Here is a 21,166-nt window from a genome sequence, read left to right as displayed (position 1 = left end):
ATTGAGTGAACACCAAATTCTGGGCACTCTGATCAGGGGTTACCATGCATATGCCGAAAAGTTTATAAAGGCATCTCTGTCAAGTGATTCATTGATTTCACCAATATTCACCTCATTTTTTTTTCACTTGGGATAGTTGATTTATTTTCATCATTTCTTCTCTTGCAGCTCTTCTTTATGCAACTATTTTTGGAAATGTTACCACAATTTTTCAGCAAATGTATGCCAACACCAACCGGTACCATGAGATGCTGAATAATGTACGGGACTTTCTGAAACTCTATCAGGTCCCCAAAGGCCTTAGTGAACGAGTCATGGATTATATTGTCTCAACATGGTCTATGTCAAAAGGCATTGACACAGAAAAGGTATGGGTTATTATTATTGTTCTTGTTATTTATTTTCTGTTTCAATAGGATCTTCAGATGCCCATAGCTTTCCCACTCACATATTACTTGTATAATTGCTTTATAAATGTTACTTTGTATTTCATAAGTGACATATCAGTCAATCATATTATTTAGTGCTTGGAAGGTGGAAAATGTTCAACCATTAATCATCAATTAGTACTAGTCATCAAACTCAATTTAGGAATTGTGGTTCCTGAAAACAGCTAATTATTTCATTTCCTCAAAACATTCTCATTACCACTCAGAGTAATTTGTCACATTCCTCTAAAATGCTAACTGTGATGCCATTTCTTTTGCTAGATTTTATTCTTGATTTCTCTTTTGACATTTTGCCCATTTAAAATTCAGAAAGAAACTTCCTTGCTTATAACTAAAAGGTTATATATCTTCTATTCTACCCTCTACTTAAATTTCTCTTCTCTCTATCACAGGTTCTATAATGCAACTTATAGTTCTTTGTTTTCCCTTTTTCTGTACACAAATCTATGAAATGGATATGACCCTTGCAATCCACCTGTCATGTCTAATTTCTTGCTTGTCTTTTCATGGAACCTCTTTAAATTTTTCCCATCTAACTCATATTAGGGGCAAAGAAGAAACCAAAGTCCTCCTCATGATAAACAAAATCAAATAAATTCTCACTTCCTACACCCAGCTGATTCACATCCAATATAGGGAATGACAAGTAGGGCTTGCACATAAGACTTCTAGAGAAAACTGATCTTAAGCTATTTCACTTTGTAAGTATCAGTGAAGGCTTTATTTTTAGGTACTGATTTTTGACATATGATAAACAGATAGCACATAACCTTCCTTGCCATTTCCCACAAATTTTATTTTTTTTAATCATATGAGGTTGACTTGTAGTTTTTCTTTCAGACCTGCTCAACAAGCACCTTTCAATGTCAAAGTGAAAGAGCCAATGAACAAAGTAGGTGTTTAGTTAGGGGAATTTCATGAAACAAGTAGGAAGTTGTAAGCCAGAGCAGGTGTTAGGAGCAGAGGATTGAGGGGAGTTGAAGGGAACGGACTTGAGGGTAAGAGCTGAGGAAGGGAAGCCTTCAGAGAGAGTGCAAGTGAGATACTGGAGGCTAGCTATGTGGAAGAGTTATGAAAGAGGATGAGATTTGCTCTTCTTTTGACATTTTACAAGATGCAGTTAAATGACCCCTTAAAGTGGAATGTGTGACCACAGAGGGGAAAAGGAAAAACTGCATACCTGTGGAATTTGATTACTGTGTACCTGAACTGATATAAGGTTAGTAGGGAGGGAATCCAAAGAAGGAACAGGATCTTCCTGAGGGGTGCACGTGAGAGTCAGTGTTTAAATCGCTAGAAGCAGGATATTCTCTGAGGTCCACATTCAATGACACTGAGCTCAAGATGCAACCATTTACCTTGTCAATCACTATCTCAGTCAGAAGCTTTTCTTTCCAGAAAATTCAGTGGGGTCTCATGGTAGTTGACAGATAACATCAGTAAACTGATGGAATAATAGCCCTTTACACTAGAAAAGTACCTGACCCAGAGCTTATGCCACAGATATGGTACATGGCAGATTTTTTAGTTCCCTTCTCTAAGTTCCCAGATGCTGGGTTAGTTCAGGAATGGAACCAATAGATTCTCACAAGCTTCCCCTCTAGTACCTGCTCAACTGTCTGCTTCATGATGCAGTTAGGGTGTAATATAAATTTTAATTCACATAAAAAGATTTTTAAAGAAATAAGTAAAAATATTAAAATGAATTAACTTTTGGATAAGACAAAATCATGGATGTGCCTCCTAACTAAATGGGAAATCTTTAGAGTAGTGTTTGACTAGTAGGAAGAGCAGATTTAAAGAACCATGGCACATACAGAAGTCTTTGTATGTATTAATGCAATGGAGTACATAACAAATTAAGTGATGAATAAATTTGGCTAGAATATGTAAAACCTTTCACACCAAAAGCTATGGAAACAAAAATGAGATAAAGCATCTGCAACAAATATCACAGGTGAAAGGTTAATTACCTTAATATGTAAAGTGATTTTACAGATCAATAAAAAGAATTAGAATACATGGGGAAAATGAGCTGAACGCATAGAAGACAAAAGTTCAAATTACTAATAAACATACAAAAAGTCTTATTTTCACTTGTAATAAATAAATATTGAAAGAACAAGAGACTGTCAGATATAATGCCTAATATTAGCAAAGGCTGTAGTGACTGACACTATCATATTTTTCTGGTCTGTGTGTAACTTGGTAGGGTGCTTCTTGAAAACAGTTTTACCAAGATAATATCCTAAATTTAGGGATATCTAGACTTCAGTCCTTATGCCTCTTCCCTTTTCTGTCTAGAATCTCTCCTCAGTGATATCATACAATCTCATGACTGTAATAATATATGCTAACACCACCCTAGTATACATACTCATCCTGGACCTACTCCCTGAACCACAGATTCTCCTATTCAACTGCCTACTCATATCCAATGAAATTGTCCAGAACTGAACTCCTAATCATCTCCCATAAACCTGCTCTACTGACATTCTTCCTCAATGCAGTTAATGGAAACTCCACACCTCAGTTGCTTAGGACAAAGCTTCTACGTTGAAACTTCCCCCAAATCCTATTGGCTCCACCTCCATTTCTCACCACCTCCATTGAGATCAGCTGGTTCAAGTCACCATCGTGTCCTATCTGAGTTATTCTGTAGCCAAGTGATTGGTCTGTGCATCCACCCCGTCCCTGTGTAGGTTATTCTCAGCACAGCAGCCAATGAGCTTACATGGCTTTCATAATAAAGCTTTCTATCTTCTTTCTCTCTCTTATCTCTCATCTCTCTCTCTTTTTTATCTTATTTATCTCATCCATCCATCCATCTGTGTATCTAACTATTTTATATTCATCTTTACTTTTGATAATAAGAATGACATTGGTTGAGCCTGTTAAAATACAAGGGTAGAAAAAAGAAAATGAAAGTTCAATGACAGTAATCACATAAATCCTGTAATTGTAGTCATAATCTTAGAAGTGTAGATTTACTTGAGGATAGCTTCAGTAAACAGCATCTGATTTTTAACAGTTATACCATATTTGATATTAGAGACCTCTCTTAGACTTGCTGTTCCTCAATAAGTGAAATATTTGTCTTCCTATATGTTTCTTATCTTACATTTTGTTAATTGTTTCGAATATTTTATCAATGGTGGTTGTTAATCAAATTTAACTTTGAGTACGTACTGAAAAAGATCGAAATATAATGTGTGAAATGAAATGTCTTTGTTCTAACGCTTCTCTTGTTAGTTCTAAAACAGCTATTTTTTTTCGGCTGCTGGTACAATAGAATTTAATGATGCATTTCAGCTAATTAGAGAAAACGTTCGCCCCAATTACTGAGATTTCATTCTGTCGCTTCCACATACTTAGTTTTATAGATATTTTGAATTCAGCTTTAACCCACAAGCAAATTAATCACTGTGATTTAATTCAGTCTTAGCTTGTCTTTTGTGAATAATGCTTTCTCTAATACAAATTGTGGCATTAAAATCACTACTGATGTGGAGATTGTAGCATTTTTATCATGAAAGTTTGCCTTAGGCAATTTAAAAATATAAAACAGTACCTAGATTAATTTGATTTGGTTGAAAGTATTTTATTGACTACTAATTACTATAGTTGCTTTAGATTCTTTTCAAATTTAATAACCAAAATCCGTCCTCTGGGCTTTGCTACTTGCTAACATTCTGTGCAGTTAAAAGACAAGAGAAATGGGTGGAATGAGTGAGGATTTAAAAGGGAAAGAGCAGATTATGGGAAAAAAATAGAAAGGATGATAGTTAAAGCTCAAAAAATCTATCCTACAGTTTGAAATGATTTTACTGAGAAATAATTCAAATAAAGTAAATGGCTGGGGACTTTATTTTCAGCTTTAGGACTGTATGAAAAAATACATAACTTGTAGCATGTTGTGTAGACCACATATTTCTCATAATACTGGAATCATTTTCAGCTTGTTTTATAGAATGAAATTTAAAACCTTAAGGTTTTTTATTTTCCACTGTCTAATATTTTTTTTTCTAGCATGTTCTTTGAAGAAACTCAGAAAAAGCTCTTTGGTCTTCATTTCTTGTTTCGTGGGTTTTGTAATAAGCATAAAGTTATCTGTAGGCAGATCCCATTATATGAAAAGTTCTGGCAGAATTATGCAAAACATTCAGGCAGAAGTATGCCTTTAGAATATAAAGAAATTGATTTTGAATATTTTAAAATCTTGGATTATTTTTAAACCAGATCTATAACAGAAGCACTTTACTTCTTCCAAATATAGTAGGCAATATATATATTTTTTCTACGAATTAAAGTAACTTTCTTTTAATCAGTTTACTTTTATACAAACATATTTTTAAATTTAGGAAAGCCTGTCTAAATATTTCTTTGTATTCCTAAATGTGAAAAATGGGGATACATTCTTATATATTCATGGTGTCATTATCTTGGTTCAATATTTAAATTATTTAAATGCTTCAAGAAGTTTTTATAGCAATGTACAGCTGAACCCAAGAGTGAAAGCACTAGCCTTCCAAGAAGAGCTCCCCCCAGTTAAATATGTCATGTAAGTATATACATGTGAAGATAGTAAAACAAAACTGAATTGGTCTTAAGATGAATTAATAGGACTTTTGTCTCTGGATCAAGAAAGGTACTAAGCATCCCAATACAGTCCATGTTATTCAGATCATAGATAAAATATTATGTTCAGCTATCAGCTGGATGTTTTAAAAGAAATATTATCAAATGGCAGCACACTTACTAGAAGATAATCATGATGACATAAAGTTCTGGGAATCTTGTTATAAGTTAAAGGAAATATGAATATTTTGTTTGGCTAATTGAAGACTTTGGGGAGAGGTATGACAGGTGACCTGAACTATTTGAAGTATTTAAAGATGCAGTGATCTATCTGCTTCAGGAGGAAATTAAGTCCCTGTGGGTAAAGGATACAGACAGAACATCGTCCAAAACGAACTTGCAGGTCCTGACACTGAAATTACATGACAGCTGTATCTGAATGATTTAGAGTACTATTACATATCATAACCTTTTTACAATTAAGAAACATATATTCAAGAGATCCTATATTAAAAATTACATAATAAAATTCAGTAATGGTTCAATAATCATTTCCCAACAACTTTTTATTAGTACATCTAAGTACTGTAGTTTTACACATGAAACTAACTGGTTTTTCCAAGGTAGCAGAACAAATACCATCTTAAAAAAATTATGAGGACTCAGTATCCCTGTTGGGGGCTAAGCCAGCCCAGGCCCATTGGACAATTGGCATGTTTTTCCTGTGGTCTTTAAGTAAACTGCTTGTTGGGCAAGAGAGACTATGGCTAGCTTATTATTATAGGAAACTATATTTTAGCCTGTTTTGTGAAAGCACCATGGCCCAAATATCTGAAAACTGTGACCTTTATATCTATACCTATACATGGCAAGGGAATTTAACTATTGTCATGTCCACATGTGCTTCTCAGTTGTTACCTAGTGAAAAATTACAGGGTAAGCATTCAGACTTATTATTGACATTTCTCTTTTCTAGCTGGCCTGCAGGCATTACCTGAAAAGGTAGACTTTATCTGAAACCTCAATTATATTTTTCCTTTCATGGATCAGAAGTTAAATAAAATAACACTCAAGGGTTTATTAGAAACATTGTAAGTAGATAGGAACTTTAATATTTTCTGTGATAGAAATTTGAAGCATCAAATTATATTTGGTGTGTCATGGCTTTTGGCATGATTTAAGAGTGCTCCAATGCCAGCTTTATATTACTGTTAGCTAATAAAATTACTAGCAAACTTTTTGTGTGTCAGGTAGTAGGCAGTATTATTTTTCTCTAGTAAGGATAGGGAGACACTGTATAACTTAGGTTAAAACCTGAGCGCCTTAAACCTTTCTCTAGGAATAATATTAAGTGCATTATTTTTATGTACCATGTTGAAGTTACTTTATTGCATTAGAGTTGGCTAGTTTGTATTTCATTTTCTCACCACTCTGTCACTAGCCTCTGAGGAAGGGACTACAGAGTCATTTGATAGCTGTAGTCCAGGAATGAGAAAGAGTTGTCCACGTAGGGCCATGGATGACTTGCTCAGTAGCCTGGCTTTATCTTGACCATGAGGATTGGTTTCCATGCTCAGTGTTCACATCAACAATGGAGATACCACCACCCACCTTACTTAGTTGTCTAGAGGATGAAAAGTGCCCACATAGTGCCTGCATAAGGTAAGCAATAATAAGTGTAATCAAATAATTTAGTTTATTGAGGTTACAATCAATTGATTTCCTCCTTTACTAATCATAAACTCTAAAAAGTAGGTCAAGCTTGGCATCATTTTTACCTTAGTCTTTGCTTGGTATTCAGTCCATACTGTTGTCTTTATTTTTTTTTATCAAGCATCTTTTCCAACCATAAGACTAGAAATCAACTACAAGAAAAAAATTGCAAAAAACCACAAACACTTGTAGGCTGAACAGTATGCTACTAAACAACCAGTGGATCATTGTAGAATTCAAAGAAGAAATAAAAAAATACGTAGAGTCAAATTAAAATGAAACACAGCAATCTAAAATCTATGGGGTGCAGCAAAAGCTGTTCTAAAAGGGAAGTTTATACAAGCCTATCTCAGGAGACAAGAAAACTCTCGAATAAACAACCTCAACTTATATCTCAAGGGACAAGAAAAAGAACAAACAAAACCCAAAGTTAGTAGAAGGAAAGAAGTCATAAAGATGAGAGCAGAAGTAAATGAATAGAGCCTGAAAAAATATAGAAAGATAAATGAAAGTAAGAGCTGGTTCTTTGAAAAGATAAACAAAATTGATAAACCTTTAGCCAGACACATCAAGAAAAAAAAGCAAGAGAGCCTGAATCAATAAAATCAGAAATAAAGAAGTAGTTACAATCAACAACACAGAAATACAAAGGCTCATAAGAGATCACTATAAACAGTTATACGCCAATAAAATGGACAACTTAGAGGAAATGGATAATTTCCTAGAAATATAAGTCTCCCAAGACTGAACAAGGAAGAAATAGCAAATATGAACAAATTACCAGTAATGAAATTGCATCAGTAATTAAAAAAAAAACTTCCCAACAAATGAAAGTCAAATCAAAACAACAATGAGATATCACCTCATACCCATCAGAATGGCTATCATCAAAAAGACCAGAAATAACAAATGTAAGTGAGGCTGTAGAGAAAAGGGAACCCTTGGACACTGTTGGTGGGAATGTAAATTGGTACAGACACTATGGAAAATAGTTTGGAGGTTCCTCAATAAACAGAACATAGAACTACCATATGATCTAGCAATTCCACTCTTGGGTACATATCCAAAGAAAACAAAACACTAATTTGTAAAGATACATGCACCCCAGTGTTTATAGCAGCATTACTTACAATAGCCAAGATATGGAAGTAATCTAAGTGTCCATCAACAGGTGAATGGATAAAGATGATGTGACACACACACACACACACACACACACACACACACACACACACACACAGGAATACTACTCAGCCATAAAAAAGAATGAAATTTTGCCTTTTGCCACAATGGGGGACCTGGAGGATATTACACTTAGTGAAATAAGTCAGAGAGACAAGTACTGTATGTTATCACTTTACATGTGTAATCTAAAAAATAAAACGAATGAATGAATATAACAAAAAAGAAACAGACTCAGATATAGAGAGGAAAGTAGTTGTTACCAGTGGGAAGAGGGAAGGTGGAAGGGTAAGATAGGGGTAGGGGATTAAGAGGTACAAACTATGTATAATAACTTTAAATGGAGTATAATCTATAAAAATTTTGAATCACTATGTTGTACACCAGAAACTAATATAATGTTGTAAATCAATTATACCTTGAAACCATGGTTTCACAAGGGGAAAGAAAAAAAGGGAAACATGGTTTTGTAGGATATTGTAGTAATTGCTATGGAGTGGTAAATAAAAGTATACATAGTCCCTGCTCTTGTGTTGCTCTGAGTTTAATGTGAGAGGAAAGACTTAAATAACCAGAGTTAAATGTATGATTCCAAATTGTGATGATGCTTGAAATATAATACAGGGAGCTATGGAAGATTTAAAAATAATAGAAGAGGGAGTGGATCTAGTTAAGGTTGGAGGATGTAGGTTTAAGACGGCAATGGAGAAAGCAATAAAATTTGAACAGAAAAGCTTGTTAGAAAATGAAACTTCACATATTTTATAACAGAACTCAAATTACCTGTATGCTAATCCTCAAGTAACTGGTCTGAAGATGGAAAACAAAAGAAAGGAGAAAAAGCAAAGGTCTAGTTAGTACATTAGCTACTTAAATCATTAATTAACTATACATAGACTCTACATTCTATGTGCTATGGAATAATTTGAACTGAGTATTCATATTGGCTGAAAATCTTACTCTAAAACCAATAACAGCACATACGGGGGCATATGGACTCCACTGGTTCCCTAGTCCTGATTAAGCTAATCAGCACATATTTGTTTAGAAATGGGTCTGCTGCCTTTGTGGACAAGTATCAGAGAATACATTCATGACCAGAGCATACTTTACGCATTCTGTTTTCATCGTTTCTACCAAGGATGAATAAAATGTTAGAAAAAAATATTTTTCTAACCATTTTCCCCCCAAAATGTTTATTTAATAGAGATACGTGACTTATATAAAATAAGAAATTAGCGCTAGGCAAAGAAGAAACTATGATAAATCACCCATAATCCCACCACTCACAGGAATGTAGCTTGCCACAAACATACAGTACCACTATAAGAAATTACAGAATGAATATATCAATAGTGGTCCTACCATCAAACTTATTACTTATATAGGACACCTATTACAAGAAAAAGGCCTGATTCTGTAATCAAAATTTGGTGGAGTACTAAAGCTAATATTCTTGATAATAAATTTATCTTTAATTGGTTTTAAGAAAGTTCTTGTAATAAATCTCCCTACAAACTTACAGAGGAAGAGTTTCATTTCTGTGGCTTTTTGAGAGCTATTGTAAAATGTTCAAAGGTAAGAAAAACCAAAATATTCAAAAACAAAACAAACCAAAACAAACAAGCAAACAAACAACCCTAAACAGTTTAATTTTTCCTTTTTGATCCTTAGTTTTAAAGTACATTATAGAAGATTCAGAAGAACCGAGAGAAAACCTCAAATCTTAATTCCATGACCTTTACTTTCTCACTAATAAAACGTGAGACCTGATATCACTTGATCTTAATATACCTCTGTTCTCTATTTGCAATGATGCATAAGAATGTTAGTGTCAAAGCACGAGCTATTTCACAGAGGTAAATTTTCCAGTTGACTGAAACGTGTTCTTTCCTGCACAATTATTTAAGAATCTTGAGAAAAGCCTTTCAAATGATGTTACATGTTTTCCTTAAAGAGAATATTATATATTACATAAATTAGGAAAATATTTTCTTCACAAGGAGCACTACACCTCCTCATGAATTTAGACATGTACTTGTTTAATACTTTAACTCCAAATCCATAATAGAGAAAGGCAGTTTGGTTATTATAGTTTTAAGGATAACCTCTTAAAATAGTATATCAAATATTTATTCTTATGTTTGTTCATATTTGTATTGACTTTTATGGACTTCTCATAAAATTAAAATCAATATAAAACAAGACAGTACAACAGACATGCATAAACACTTCCACATATATATACAAGAAAGAATTAAATACAATAGAGGTGTCTAGCCGCCTGGAGTGTCATTTTTACTGAATTTGGTCATATTGAGCTTTTGATTTTCTTGGCAGCTAAATTAAAAAGAGAAATGTTGCCTATTAAAGGAGGCAAACACATTTGCCTAAAGACTAATATATTTTCTTCTGGCATTGAATCCAGATAGGACTTTGTCATGCAAATCTTTTGTTTGCAAGCAATAGAGTATATTGATTAAGATCAGGGATCAGCAAACTTTTTGTGTAAAGGACCAGAAAGTACATAGTCTAGACTTTGTGGGCCATGTGGTCTTTGTTTCAACTACTTAACTTTGTCATTGTAGCATGAAAAGAGCCATAGACAACATGTAAATAATGAACAGTGCTCGGTCCCAATGAAAGCTTATTTATAGTTACATTAATTTGAATTTCATATACTTTTACATGTCATAAAATATTATTTTCCTTTTTTCCCGCAATTATTTAAAAATGTAAAAACCATTTTTAGCTTACTGGCCATACAAACACAAGTGGAAGTCCAGATTTGCCCCTCAGGTCCTAGTTTGCTGACCTCTGCTTAAGATTACTACATCTCTAGTCAGATTGTCAGATTTCTATCCTATTTAAAATTGCAGCATCTCTACCCTTAAAGTCCTTAGGTAACTTCCACAGTTTAATTTTCTTCACAGAACTTATCACAACTTGAAGTATTTTATATATATAGTTCATTTCTTTATTTGTTAAATGTGCCACTATTAGAATAAACATTTCATGCAGGCAAGGAGTTTTGCCTCTTTTGTTCATTGCTGAGTAATTTGCACTTAGAATAGTGATTGGTACATGTTAGATGATCAATAAATTTTTATTTTATCAATGGATATAATTCTGGGGTTCATAAGGACATATACATTTGGAAGCCATTAATATATAAAAGACCTTGAAGACATGGCTGTGATCACTCAAAATGACATTATAGCTAGGAAAGAGAAAAGAGTTTTGAGAAACTCCTACATTTAGATGAAGTAGATGAGAAAGGGCCTGAAAGGACATTGATCAGTGGTTGGTGATATCAGATCAAAAGCAGAAATATTTTATTTTATGGAAATCAAGAGAGAAAATGAACAACTATCTTGAAATCTTCTAAAATATAAATAAAATGTGAAAAATTCTGCTTGGATTTTTCAACATAGAGCATATTTGTGGACTTGATAAAAGCAGATTTATTAGAGTAGTGGAGACAGATGAAACATTGGAGTGAGGAGGAGTAATGTGTAGTAATTAAGAGTGTGATTTTGGCATAGGGATAATCAAATTGACATATGGTAATGGCGCAAGTTAATGAATGTAAAAATAGCCCCAAACATATGGAGAGACATTATATATGACAGAGATAGGCAAATATACATGAGTGGGAAAGGCAAGACCATTCAACAAATGTTATTGGGCATAGGAAAAAAGTTCAGTCTGACCTCTCCTTCCCACCATATCAATCAATTCTGGGCTTTAAGACTTAAATATGAAAAACCTGTGTCAATTTCATATGGAACCACAGAGAACCTCAAACAGCCAAAATAATCTTGAGAAAGAACAAAACTGGATACATAACACTTCCTGATTACAAAATACTTTACAAGTCTGCAGTAATTAAAATAGTATGGTGCAGGCCTAGAGACAGACATATAGACCATGGAACAGAATAGAGAGTTCAGAATTAAATTTGCACATAAATAGTCAACTGATCTTTGACAAGGGTGCCAAGAATTCACAATGAGGAAAGGATAGTCTCTTCAACAAATGGTGTTTGGAAAACTGGACATTCATATGCAAAAGAATGAAATTGGGATCTTATCTAACATCACACACAAAAATCAACTCAAAATGGATTAAGACATTGCCAAGACAATGACAAAAAGACAATCAAGAAAATTTTCCCTGTGTTTTCTCCTAGGAATTTTAGAGTTTCAGGTATTATGTTTAAATCTTTGCAATGATTTCTTGGATATGACACCAATAGCATAGGCAACAAAAGCAAAAATAGACAAATGGGACTGCATCAAACCAGAAAGCTTCTGCACAGCAAGGAAAGCAAATAACAGGTGAAAAGGCAACTTACAGAATGGGAGAAAATATTTGGAAACCTATATCTGTTGAGGGGTTAATATCCAAAATATATAAGGAACTCACACAACTAAACAGTAAAAAACCAAATAACCCAATTTAAAAATGGGCAAATGTCTTGAATAGACATTTCTCCATAAAAAACATACAAATACCCAAAAGGTATATGAAAATGCTGTGTTATAGAAAGAGCAAAAGGGCTTTAAGTCACCCAGACCGTGACTCTTACTGACCTTTGTAAAATGGAAATAAGATCTGCATTGTATAATTTTCATAAGGATTAAAATTGTTGGTGTCATTTTCTATTTCTTTCAAAATATGAACCAATTGAATCTAAGAAAACAATATTGAAATCCCTGCCAAGCTGTGTTTGAACCTGAGGAGGAGGATATTTGATTTGCTACTCTAGTAGAATATTAGATACTGTGATTTCAAAATAGGCGTAAGGCTGACTATCCAGGGCAAGGTTAACTTTCCTTTTTTTTTTAAAAAATTTTTTTTTAACATCTTTATTGGAGTATAACTGCTTTACGATGGTGTGTTAGTTTCTGCTTTATAACAAAGTGAATCAGTTATAAATATACATATGTTCCCATATCTCTTCCCTCTTGCATCTCCCTCCCTCCTACCCCTCTAGGTGGTCACAAACTACCTAGCTAATCTCCCTGTGCTATGCGGCTGCTTCCCACTAGCTATCTATTTTACGTTTGGTAGTGTATATATGTCCATGCCACTCTCCCACTTTATCACAGCTTACCCTTCCCCCTCCCCATATCGTCAAGTCCATGCTCTAGTAGGTCTGTGTCTTTATTCCCATCTTAGCCCTAGGTACTTCATGATTTTCTTTTTCTTAGATTCCATATATATGTGTTAGCATACTGTATTTGTTTTTCTCTTTCTAACTTACTTCACTCTGTATAACAGACTCTAGGTCCATCCACCTCACTACAAATAACTCAATTTCGTTTCTTTTTATGGCTGAGTAATATTCCATTGTATATATGTGCCACATCATCTTTATCCATTCATCTGTAGATGAACACTTAGGTTGCTTCCATGTCCTGGCTATTGTAAATAGAGCTGCAGTGAACATTTTGTTACATGACTGTTTTGAATTATGGTTTTCTCAGGGTATATGCCCAGTAGTGGGATTGCTGGGTCGTATGGTACTTCTATTTGTAGTTTTCTAAGGAACCTCCATACTGTTCTCTATAGTGGCTGTATCACTTTACATTCCCACCAACAGTGCAAGAGTGGTCCCTTCTTTCCATACCCTCTCCAGCATTTATTTTTTCTCGATTTTTTGATGATGGCCATTCTGACTGGTGTGAGATGATATCTCATTGTAGTTTTGATTTGCATTTCTCCAGTGATTAATGATGTTGAGCATTCTTTCATGTGTTTGTTGGCAATCTGTATATCTTCTTTGGAGAAATGTCTATTTAGGTCTTCTGCCCATTTTTGGATTGGGTTGTTTGGTTTTTTGTTATTGAGCTGCATGAGCTGCTTGTAAATTTTGAAAATTAATCCTCTGTCAGTTGCTTCATTTGCAAATATTTTCTCCCATTCTGAGGGTTGTCTTTTCGTCTTGCTTATGGTTTCCTTTGCTGTGCAAAAGGTTTTCAGTTTCATTAGATCCCATTTGTTTATTTTTGTTTTTATTTCCATTTCTCTATGAGATGGGTCAAAAAGGATTTTGCTGTGATTTATGTCATAGAGCATTCTGCCTTTGTTTTCCTCTAAGAGTTTGATAGTGTCTGGCCTTACGTTTAGGTCTTTAATACATTTTGAGTTTATTTTTGTGTATGGTGTTAGGGACTGTTCTAATTTCATGCTTTTACATGTACCTATCCAGTTTTATCAGCACCACTTATTGAAGAGACTGTCTTTTCTCCACTGTACATTCCTCCCTCCTTTATCAAAGATAAGGGGACCATATGTGCATGGGTTTATCTCTGGGGTTTCTATCCTGTTCCATTGATCTATATTTCTGTTTTTGTGCCAGTACCATACTGTCTTGATTACTGTAGCTTTGTAGTATAGTCTGAAGGCAGGGAGCCTGATTCCTCAAGCTCCATTTTTCGTTCTCAAGATTGCTTTGGCTATTTGGGATATTTTCTGTTTCCATACAAATTGTGAAATTTTTTGTTCTAGTTCTGTGAAAAATGCCAGTGATAGTTTGATAGGGATTGCATTGTATCTGTAGATTGCTTTGGGTAGTAGAGTCATTTCCACAATGTTGATTCTTCCAATCCAAGAACACGGTATATCTCTCCATCTATTTGTATCATCTTCAATTTCTTTCATCAGTGTCTTATAATTTTCTGCATACAGGTCTTTTGTCTCCTTAGGTAGGTTTATTCCTAGATATTTTATTCTTTTTGTTGCAATGGTAAATGGGAGTGTTTTCTTAATTTCACTTTCAGATTTTTCATCATTAGTGTATAGGAATGCCAGAGATTTCTGTGCATTAATTTTGTATCCTGCTACTTTACCAAATTCATTGATTAGCTCTAGTAGTTTTCTGGTAGCATCTTTAGGATTCTCTACGTATAGTATCATGTCATCTGCAAACAGTGACAGCTTTCTTCTTTTCCGATTTGGATTCATTTTATTTCTTTTTCTTCTCTGATTGCTGTGGCTAAAACTTCCAAAACTTTGTTGAATAAGAGTAGTGAGAGTGGGCAACCTTGTCTTGTTCCTGATCTTAGTGGAAATGCTTTCAGTTTTTCACCATTGAGGACGATGTTGGCTGTGGGTTTGTCATATATGGCCTTTATTATGTTGAGGAAAATTCCCTCTATACCTACCTTCTGCAGGGTTTTTATCATAAATGGGTGTTGAATTTTGTGGAAAGCTTTCTCTGCATCTATTGAGATGATCATATGGTTTTTCTCCATCAATTTGTTAATATGGTGTATCACATTGATTGATTTGGGTATATTGAAGAAACCTTGCATTCCTGGAATAAAACCCACTTGATCATGGTCTATGATCCTTTTAATGTGCTGTTGCATTCTGTTTGCTAGCACTTTGTTGAGGATTTTTGCATCTATGTTCGTCAGTGATATTGGCCTTTAGTTTTCTTTCTTTGTGACATCTTTGTCTGGTTTTGGTATCAGGGTGATGGTGGCTTCGTAGACTGAATTTGGGAGTGTTCCTCCCTCTGCTATATTTTAGAAGAGTTTGAGAAGGGTAGGTGTTAGCTCTTCTCTAAATGTTTGATAGAATTCACTTGTGAAGCCATCTGGTCCTGGGCTTTTGTTTGTTGGAAGATTTTTAATCACAGTTTCAATTTCAGTACTTGAGATTGTTGTGTTCTTATTTTCTATTTCTTCCTGTTTCAGTCTCAGCATGTTGTGCATTTCTAAATATTTGTCCATTCCTTCCAGGTTGTCCATTTTACTGGCATATAGTTGCTTGTAGTAATCTCTCATGATCCTTTGTATTTCTGCAGTGTCAATTGTTACTTCTCCTTTTTCATTTCTAATTCTATTGATTTGAGTCTTCTCCCTTTTTTTCTTGATGAGTCTGGCTAATGGTTTACCAATTTTGTTTATCTTCTCAAAGAACCAGCTTTTAGTTTTATTGATCTTTGCTATCATTTCCTTCATTTCTTTTTCATTTATTTCTGATCTGATCTTTAAGATTTCTTTCCTTCTGCTAACTTTGGGTTTTTTTTGTTCTTGTTTCTCTAATTGCTTTAGGTACAAGGTTAGGTTTTTTATTTGAGATGTTTCCTGTTTCTTAAGGTAGGATTGTATTGCTATAAACTTCCCTCTTAGAACTGCTTTTGCTGCATCCCATAGGTTTTGGGTCATTGTGTCCCATTGTCATTTGCTTCTAGGTATTTTTTGATTTCCTCTGTGATTTCTTCAGTGATTACTTCGTTATTAGGTAGTGTATTGTTTACCCTCCATGTGTTTGTATTTTATACAGATCTTTTCCGGTAATTGATAATCTAGTCTCATAGCGTTGTGGTCAGAAAAGATACTTGATATGATTTCAATTTTCTTAAATTTACCAAGGCTTGATTTGTGACCCAAGATATGATCTATCCTGGAGAATGTTCCATGAGCACTTGAGAAAAATGTGTATTCTGTTGTTTTTGGATGGAACGTCCTATATATATCAATTAAGTCCATCTTGTTTAATGTATCATTTAATGCTTGTGTTTCCTTATTTTTTTTCATTTAGGATGATCTGTCCATTGGTGAAAGTGGAGTTTTAAATTCCCCTACTATGATTGTGTTACTGTCGATTTCTCCTTTTATGGCTGTTATTATTTGCCTTATGTATTGAGGTGCTCCTATGTTGGGTGCATAAATATTTACAATTGTTATATCTTCTTCTTGGATCAATCCCTTGATCATTATATAGTGTCCTTCTTTGTCTCTTGTAATAGTCTTTATTTTAAAGTCTATTTTGTCTGATATGAGAATTGCTACTCCAGCTTTCTTTTGATTTCCATTTGCATGGAATAACTTTTTCCATCCCCTCACATTCAGTCTGTATGTGTCCCTAGGTCTGAGGTGGGTGTCTTGTAGGCAGCATATATACGGGTCTTGTTTTTATATACATTCAGCCAGTCTGTGTCTTTTGGTTGGAGCATATAATCCATTTACATTTAAGGTAATTATTGATATTTATGTTCCTATTACCATTTTCTTAATTGTTTTGGGTTCGTTGTTGTAGATCTTTTCCTTCTCTTGTGTTTCTTGCCTAGAGAAGTTCCTTTAGCATTTGTTGTAAAGGTGGTTTGGTGGTCCTGAACTCTCTCAGCTTTTGCTTGTCTGTAAAGGTTTTAATTTCTCCATTAAATCTGAATGAGATCCTTGGTGGTTAGAGTAATCTTGGTTGTAGGTTTTTCTCCTTCATCACTTTAAATATGTCCTGCCAGTCCCTTCTGGCTTGCAGAGTTTCTGCTGAAAGATCAGCTGTTAACCTTATGGGGATTCCCTTGTGTGTTGTTGTTTTTCCCTTGCTGCTTTTAATATGTTTTCTTTGTATTTAATTTTTGACAGTTTGATTAATATGTGTCTTGGCGTGTTTCTCCTTGGATTTATCCTGTATGGGACTCTCTGTGCCTCCTGGACTTGATTAACTATTTCCTCTTCCATATTAGGGGAGTTTTCAACTGTAATCTCTTCAAATATTTTCTCAGTCCCTTTCTTTTTCTCTTCTTCTTCTGGGACCCCTATAGTTCGAATGTTGGTGCATTTAATGTTGTCTCAGAGGTCTCTGAGACTGTCCTCAGTTCTTTTCATTCTTTTTTCTTTATTCTGCTCTGCAGTAGTTATTTCCACTATTTTATCTTCCATGTCACTTATCCGTTTTTCTGCCTCAGTTATTCTGCTATTGATTCCTTCTAGCGTATTTTTAATTTCATTTATTGTGTTGTTCATCATTGCTTGTTTCCTCTTTAGTTCTTCTAGGTCCTTTTTAAATGTTTCTTGCATTGTTTCTATTCTATATCCAAGATTTTGGATCATGTTTACTATCATTATTCCGAATTCTTTTTCAGGTAGACTGCCTAGTTCCTCTTCATTTGTTAGGTCTGGTGGGTTTTTACCTTGCTGCTTCATCTGCTGTGTGTTTTTTTGTCTTCTCATTTTGCTAATCTTACTGTGTTTGGGGTCTCCTTTTTGCAGGCTGCAGGTTCCTAGTTCCTGTTGTTTTTGGTGTCTGTCCCCAGTGGCTAAAGTTGGTTCAGTGGGTTGTGTAGGCTTCCTGGTGGAGGGGACTAGTGCCTGTGTTCTGGTGGATGAGGCTGGATCTTGTCTTTCTGGTGGGCAGGTCCACGTCTGGTGGTGTGTTTTGGGGTGTCTGTGGCTGTATTATTGTTTTAACGCAGCCTCTGTGCTAATGGATGGGGTTGTGTTCCTGTCTTGCTAGTTGTTTGTCATAGGGTGTCCAGCACTGTAGCTTGCTCGTCGTTGAGTGGAGCTGGGTCTTGAAGTTGAGATGTAGATCTCTGGGAGATTTTTGCCGTTTGCTATTACATGGAGCTGGGAGGTCTCTTGTGGACCAGTGTCCTGAAGTTGGCTCTCCCATCTCAGAGGCATAGCACTGACTCCTGGCTGGAGTACCAAGAGCCTTTCATCCACAGGGCTCCGAATAAAAGGGAGAACAAGTAGAAAGAAAGAAAGAAAAGAAAGAAAAGAAAGAAAGAAAGAAAGAAAAGGAAGGAAGGAAGGAAGAAGGAGAGGGAGGGAGGGAGGAAGGAAGGAAGGAAGGAAGAAAGAAAATAAAATAAGATAAAATAAAATAAATTTATTAAAATAAAAAATATTTATGAGGAAAAAAATTTTTTTTAAGTTAAAAAAAAAAACGAAAAACGAAAAACAAAAAACGGACAGACAGAACCCTAGGAGAAATGGTGAAAGCAAAGCTTTACAGACAAAATCTCACACAGAAGCATACACATACACACTCACAAAAAGGGGAAAAGGGGAAAAAATAATATATCTTGCTTTCCAAGACCACCTCCTAAATTGGATGATTCGTTGTCTATTCAGGTATTCCACAGATGCAGGGTACATCAAGTTGATTGTGGAGCTTTAATCTGGTGCTCCTGAGGCTGCTGGGAGACATTTCTCTTTCTCTTCTTTGTTCACACAGCTCCTGGGGTTCAGCTTTGGATTTGGCCCCGCCTCTGTGTGTAGGTCGCCTGCGGGCGTCTGTTCTTCAGACCGGACGGGGTTAAAAGACAAGCGCTTCGGGGGCTCTGGCTCACTCAGGCCGGGGGGGGAGGGAGGGGTACGGAGTGCGGGGCGAGCCTGCGGCGGCAGAGGCCAGTATGACGTTGCGGCAGCCTGAGGTGCACCGTGCGTTCTCCTGGCTAAGTTGTCCCTGGATCACGGGACCCTGGCAGTGGCGAGCTGCACAGGCTCCCGGGAGGGGAGTGGAGTATAGTTACCTGTGCTCGCACACAGACTTCTTGGTGGCGGCAGCAGCAGCCTTAGCGTCTCATGCCCGTCTCTGGGGTCCGCGCTGATAGCCGCGGCTGTGCCCGTCTCTGGAGCTCCCTTAAGCAGCGCTCTTAATCTGCTCTCCTCGTGCACCAGGAAACAAAGGGGCAAGAAAAAGTCTCTCGCCTCTTTGGCAGCTCCAGACTTTCTCCCGGACTCCCTCCCTGCTAGCTGTGGCGCACTAGCCCCTTTCAGGCTGTGTTCACGCCGCCAAACCCAGTCCTCTTCCTGGGATCTGACCTCCGAAGCTCCCAGCCCCCGCCCACCCCGGCCGGTGAGCAGACAAGCCTCTGGGGCTGGTGAGTGCTGGTCGGCACCGGTCCTCTGTTCGGGAATCTCTCCGCTTTGCCCTCCGCACCCCTGTGGCTGCGCTCTCCTCCATAGCTCTGAAGCTTCCCGCGCTCTGTCACCCGTAGTCTCCGCCTGCGAAGGGGCTTCCTAGTGTGTGTGGAAACCTTTCCTCTTTCACAGCTCCCTCCCACTGGTGCAGGTCCTGTCCCTATCCTTTTGTCTGTTTTTTCTTTTGCCCTACCCAGGTACGTGGGGACTTTCTTGCCTTTTGGGAGGTCTGAGGTCTTCTGCCAGCGTTCAGTGGGTGTTCTGTAGGAGTTGTTCCACGTGTAGATGTATTTCTGATGTATCTCTGGGGAGGAAGGTGATCTCCGTGTCTTACTCTTTCGCTATCTTCCTCTACCTCACCAAGGTTAACTTTTGAGTCACTCAGGTCTTTGGGCTTTCCCAGAATGTTACTCATATTTTGTTGGTAAAAGAGTGCAGTAGTTGTTGTTGTTAAGGTATCTTAACCAGTAAACTAGAAACTCTGAAGGTAGTGGCTGTATATATTTTTTTGTCTATATCTGAAAGACAAAACATGTTTCTGGCATTCATAGGTGACCATCAATCGATGAGCAAACGAAATAGGAAACAATGATAGAACTGTTTTAGAGTGCTTTTGAAACTGGTGTAACTCTGATTGGGGCTTGAACCCACACGCTGGGACAAAGTGATAGATAAGAAGTGGATTTATTTAGAGAGAACCACACTCCACAGACAGAGTGTGGACCATCTCAGAAGGCCAGAGTGGCATCAGGGTACGGGGTTGTCAGTTTTTATAGGGGTGGGTAATTTCATAGGCTGATGAGTGGGAGGGGTATTCCAGCTATTTGGGGAAGGGGTGGGGATTTCCAGGAATTGGGCCACCACCCACTCTCTGACCTTTATGGTTGGCCTTGGAATTGTCTGGCCCATGTGGGTGTGTCATTTAGCTTGCTGATGTGTTACAATGAGCATATACTGAGGCTCAAGGTCTAGTCCATCTTGGACCTATTTGGTTCTAATCAGTTTATGTCATTGGGCTATGTCATTCTTTTAAAGGTTGTGCCCTGCCCCCTTCACTCCTGTTTTGCTTTGAAAACCTCTGTGGACTTAGGAAAGCAGTTATACTGCTTTCTTAGTGTATTAGATTAGTTAACACACTTTGCAAAGCTAATATCATTAAAGGATTCATTAACTGGAAAAATAATAATTGCATAAAGATTTTGTTCAGGTCTAAAGCATCACTAAGGACCAAACATACTCTTTGTCTAAATGAGATTTTCAGTACAGTTTTGAAGTGTCTGGGCATTTAAGAAGATGAAACTGGAATATTTTATAGAGAGCTGTTATAAATTGCAAAATTACAGCTTGGTTTCCCAGAGCAAAGGGTTTTTTGACTAAAGCCTTTGGCTTTGTGCTAGAGGCTAATGCCTCAGGTCAGAGGTTTGGCATTTGGTTTACCCTGGGGCAGAAGGACAAACTGTAGTTGTCTCTGTGAGATTAAACTAATCTTCCAGCCAAGGTGGCACATGTAAATCCAGAGCATACAGACGGTTCTCCTACTGAGGGGCGTTCTCAAGTATTTTTAGCTTTATG

At 36.4% G+C, this 21,166-nt stretch overlaps 1 protein-coding gene across 1 annotated transcript in view; it reads left to right on the top strand.

The window, feature by feature from the left end:
* Positions 1 to 21,166, top strand: part of KCNH5 (potassium voltage-gated channel subfamily H member 5) — a 331,896-nt gene that overhangs the window by 220,468 nt on the left and 90,262 nt on the right. The window contains exon 8 of the mRNA XM_033417494.2: positions 169 to 368. Within this exon, the coding sequence (XP_033273385.2) occupies positions 169 to 368 (200 nt within the window). The remainder of the gene's footprint in view (positions 1 to 168; positions 369 to 21,166) is intronic.

This window comes from Orcinus orca, chromosome 2 (genome assembly GCF_937001465.1).
Source record: "Orcinus orca chromosome 2, mOrcOrc1.1, whole genome shotgun sequence".
Classification (NCBI taxonomy): Eukaryota; Metazoa; Chordata; class Mammalia; order Artiodactyla; family Delphinidae; genus Orcinus; species Orcinus orca.
This window is presented reverse-complemented; position numbering and strand designations above follow the sequence as displayed.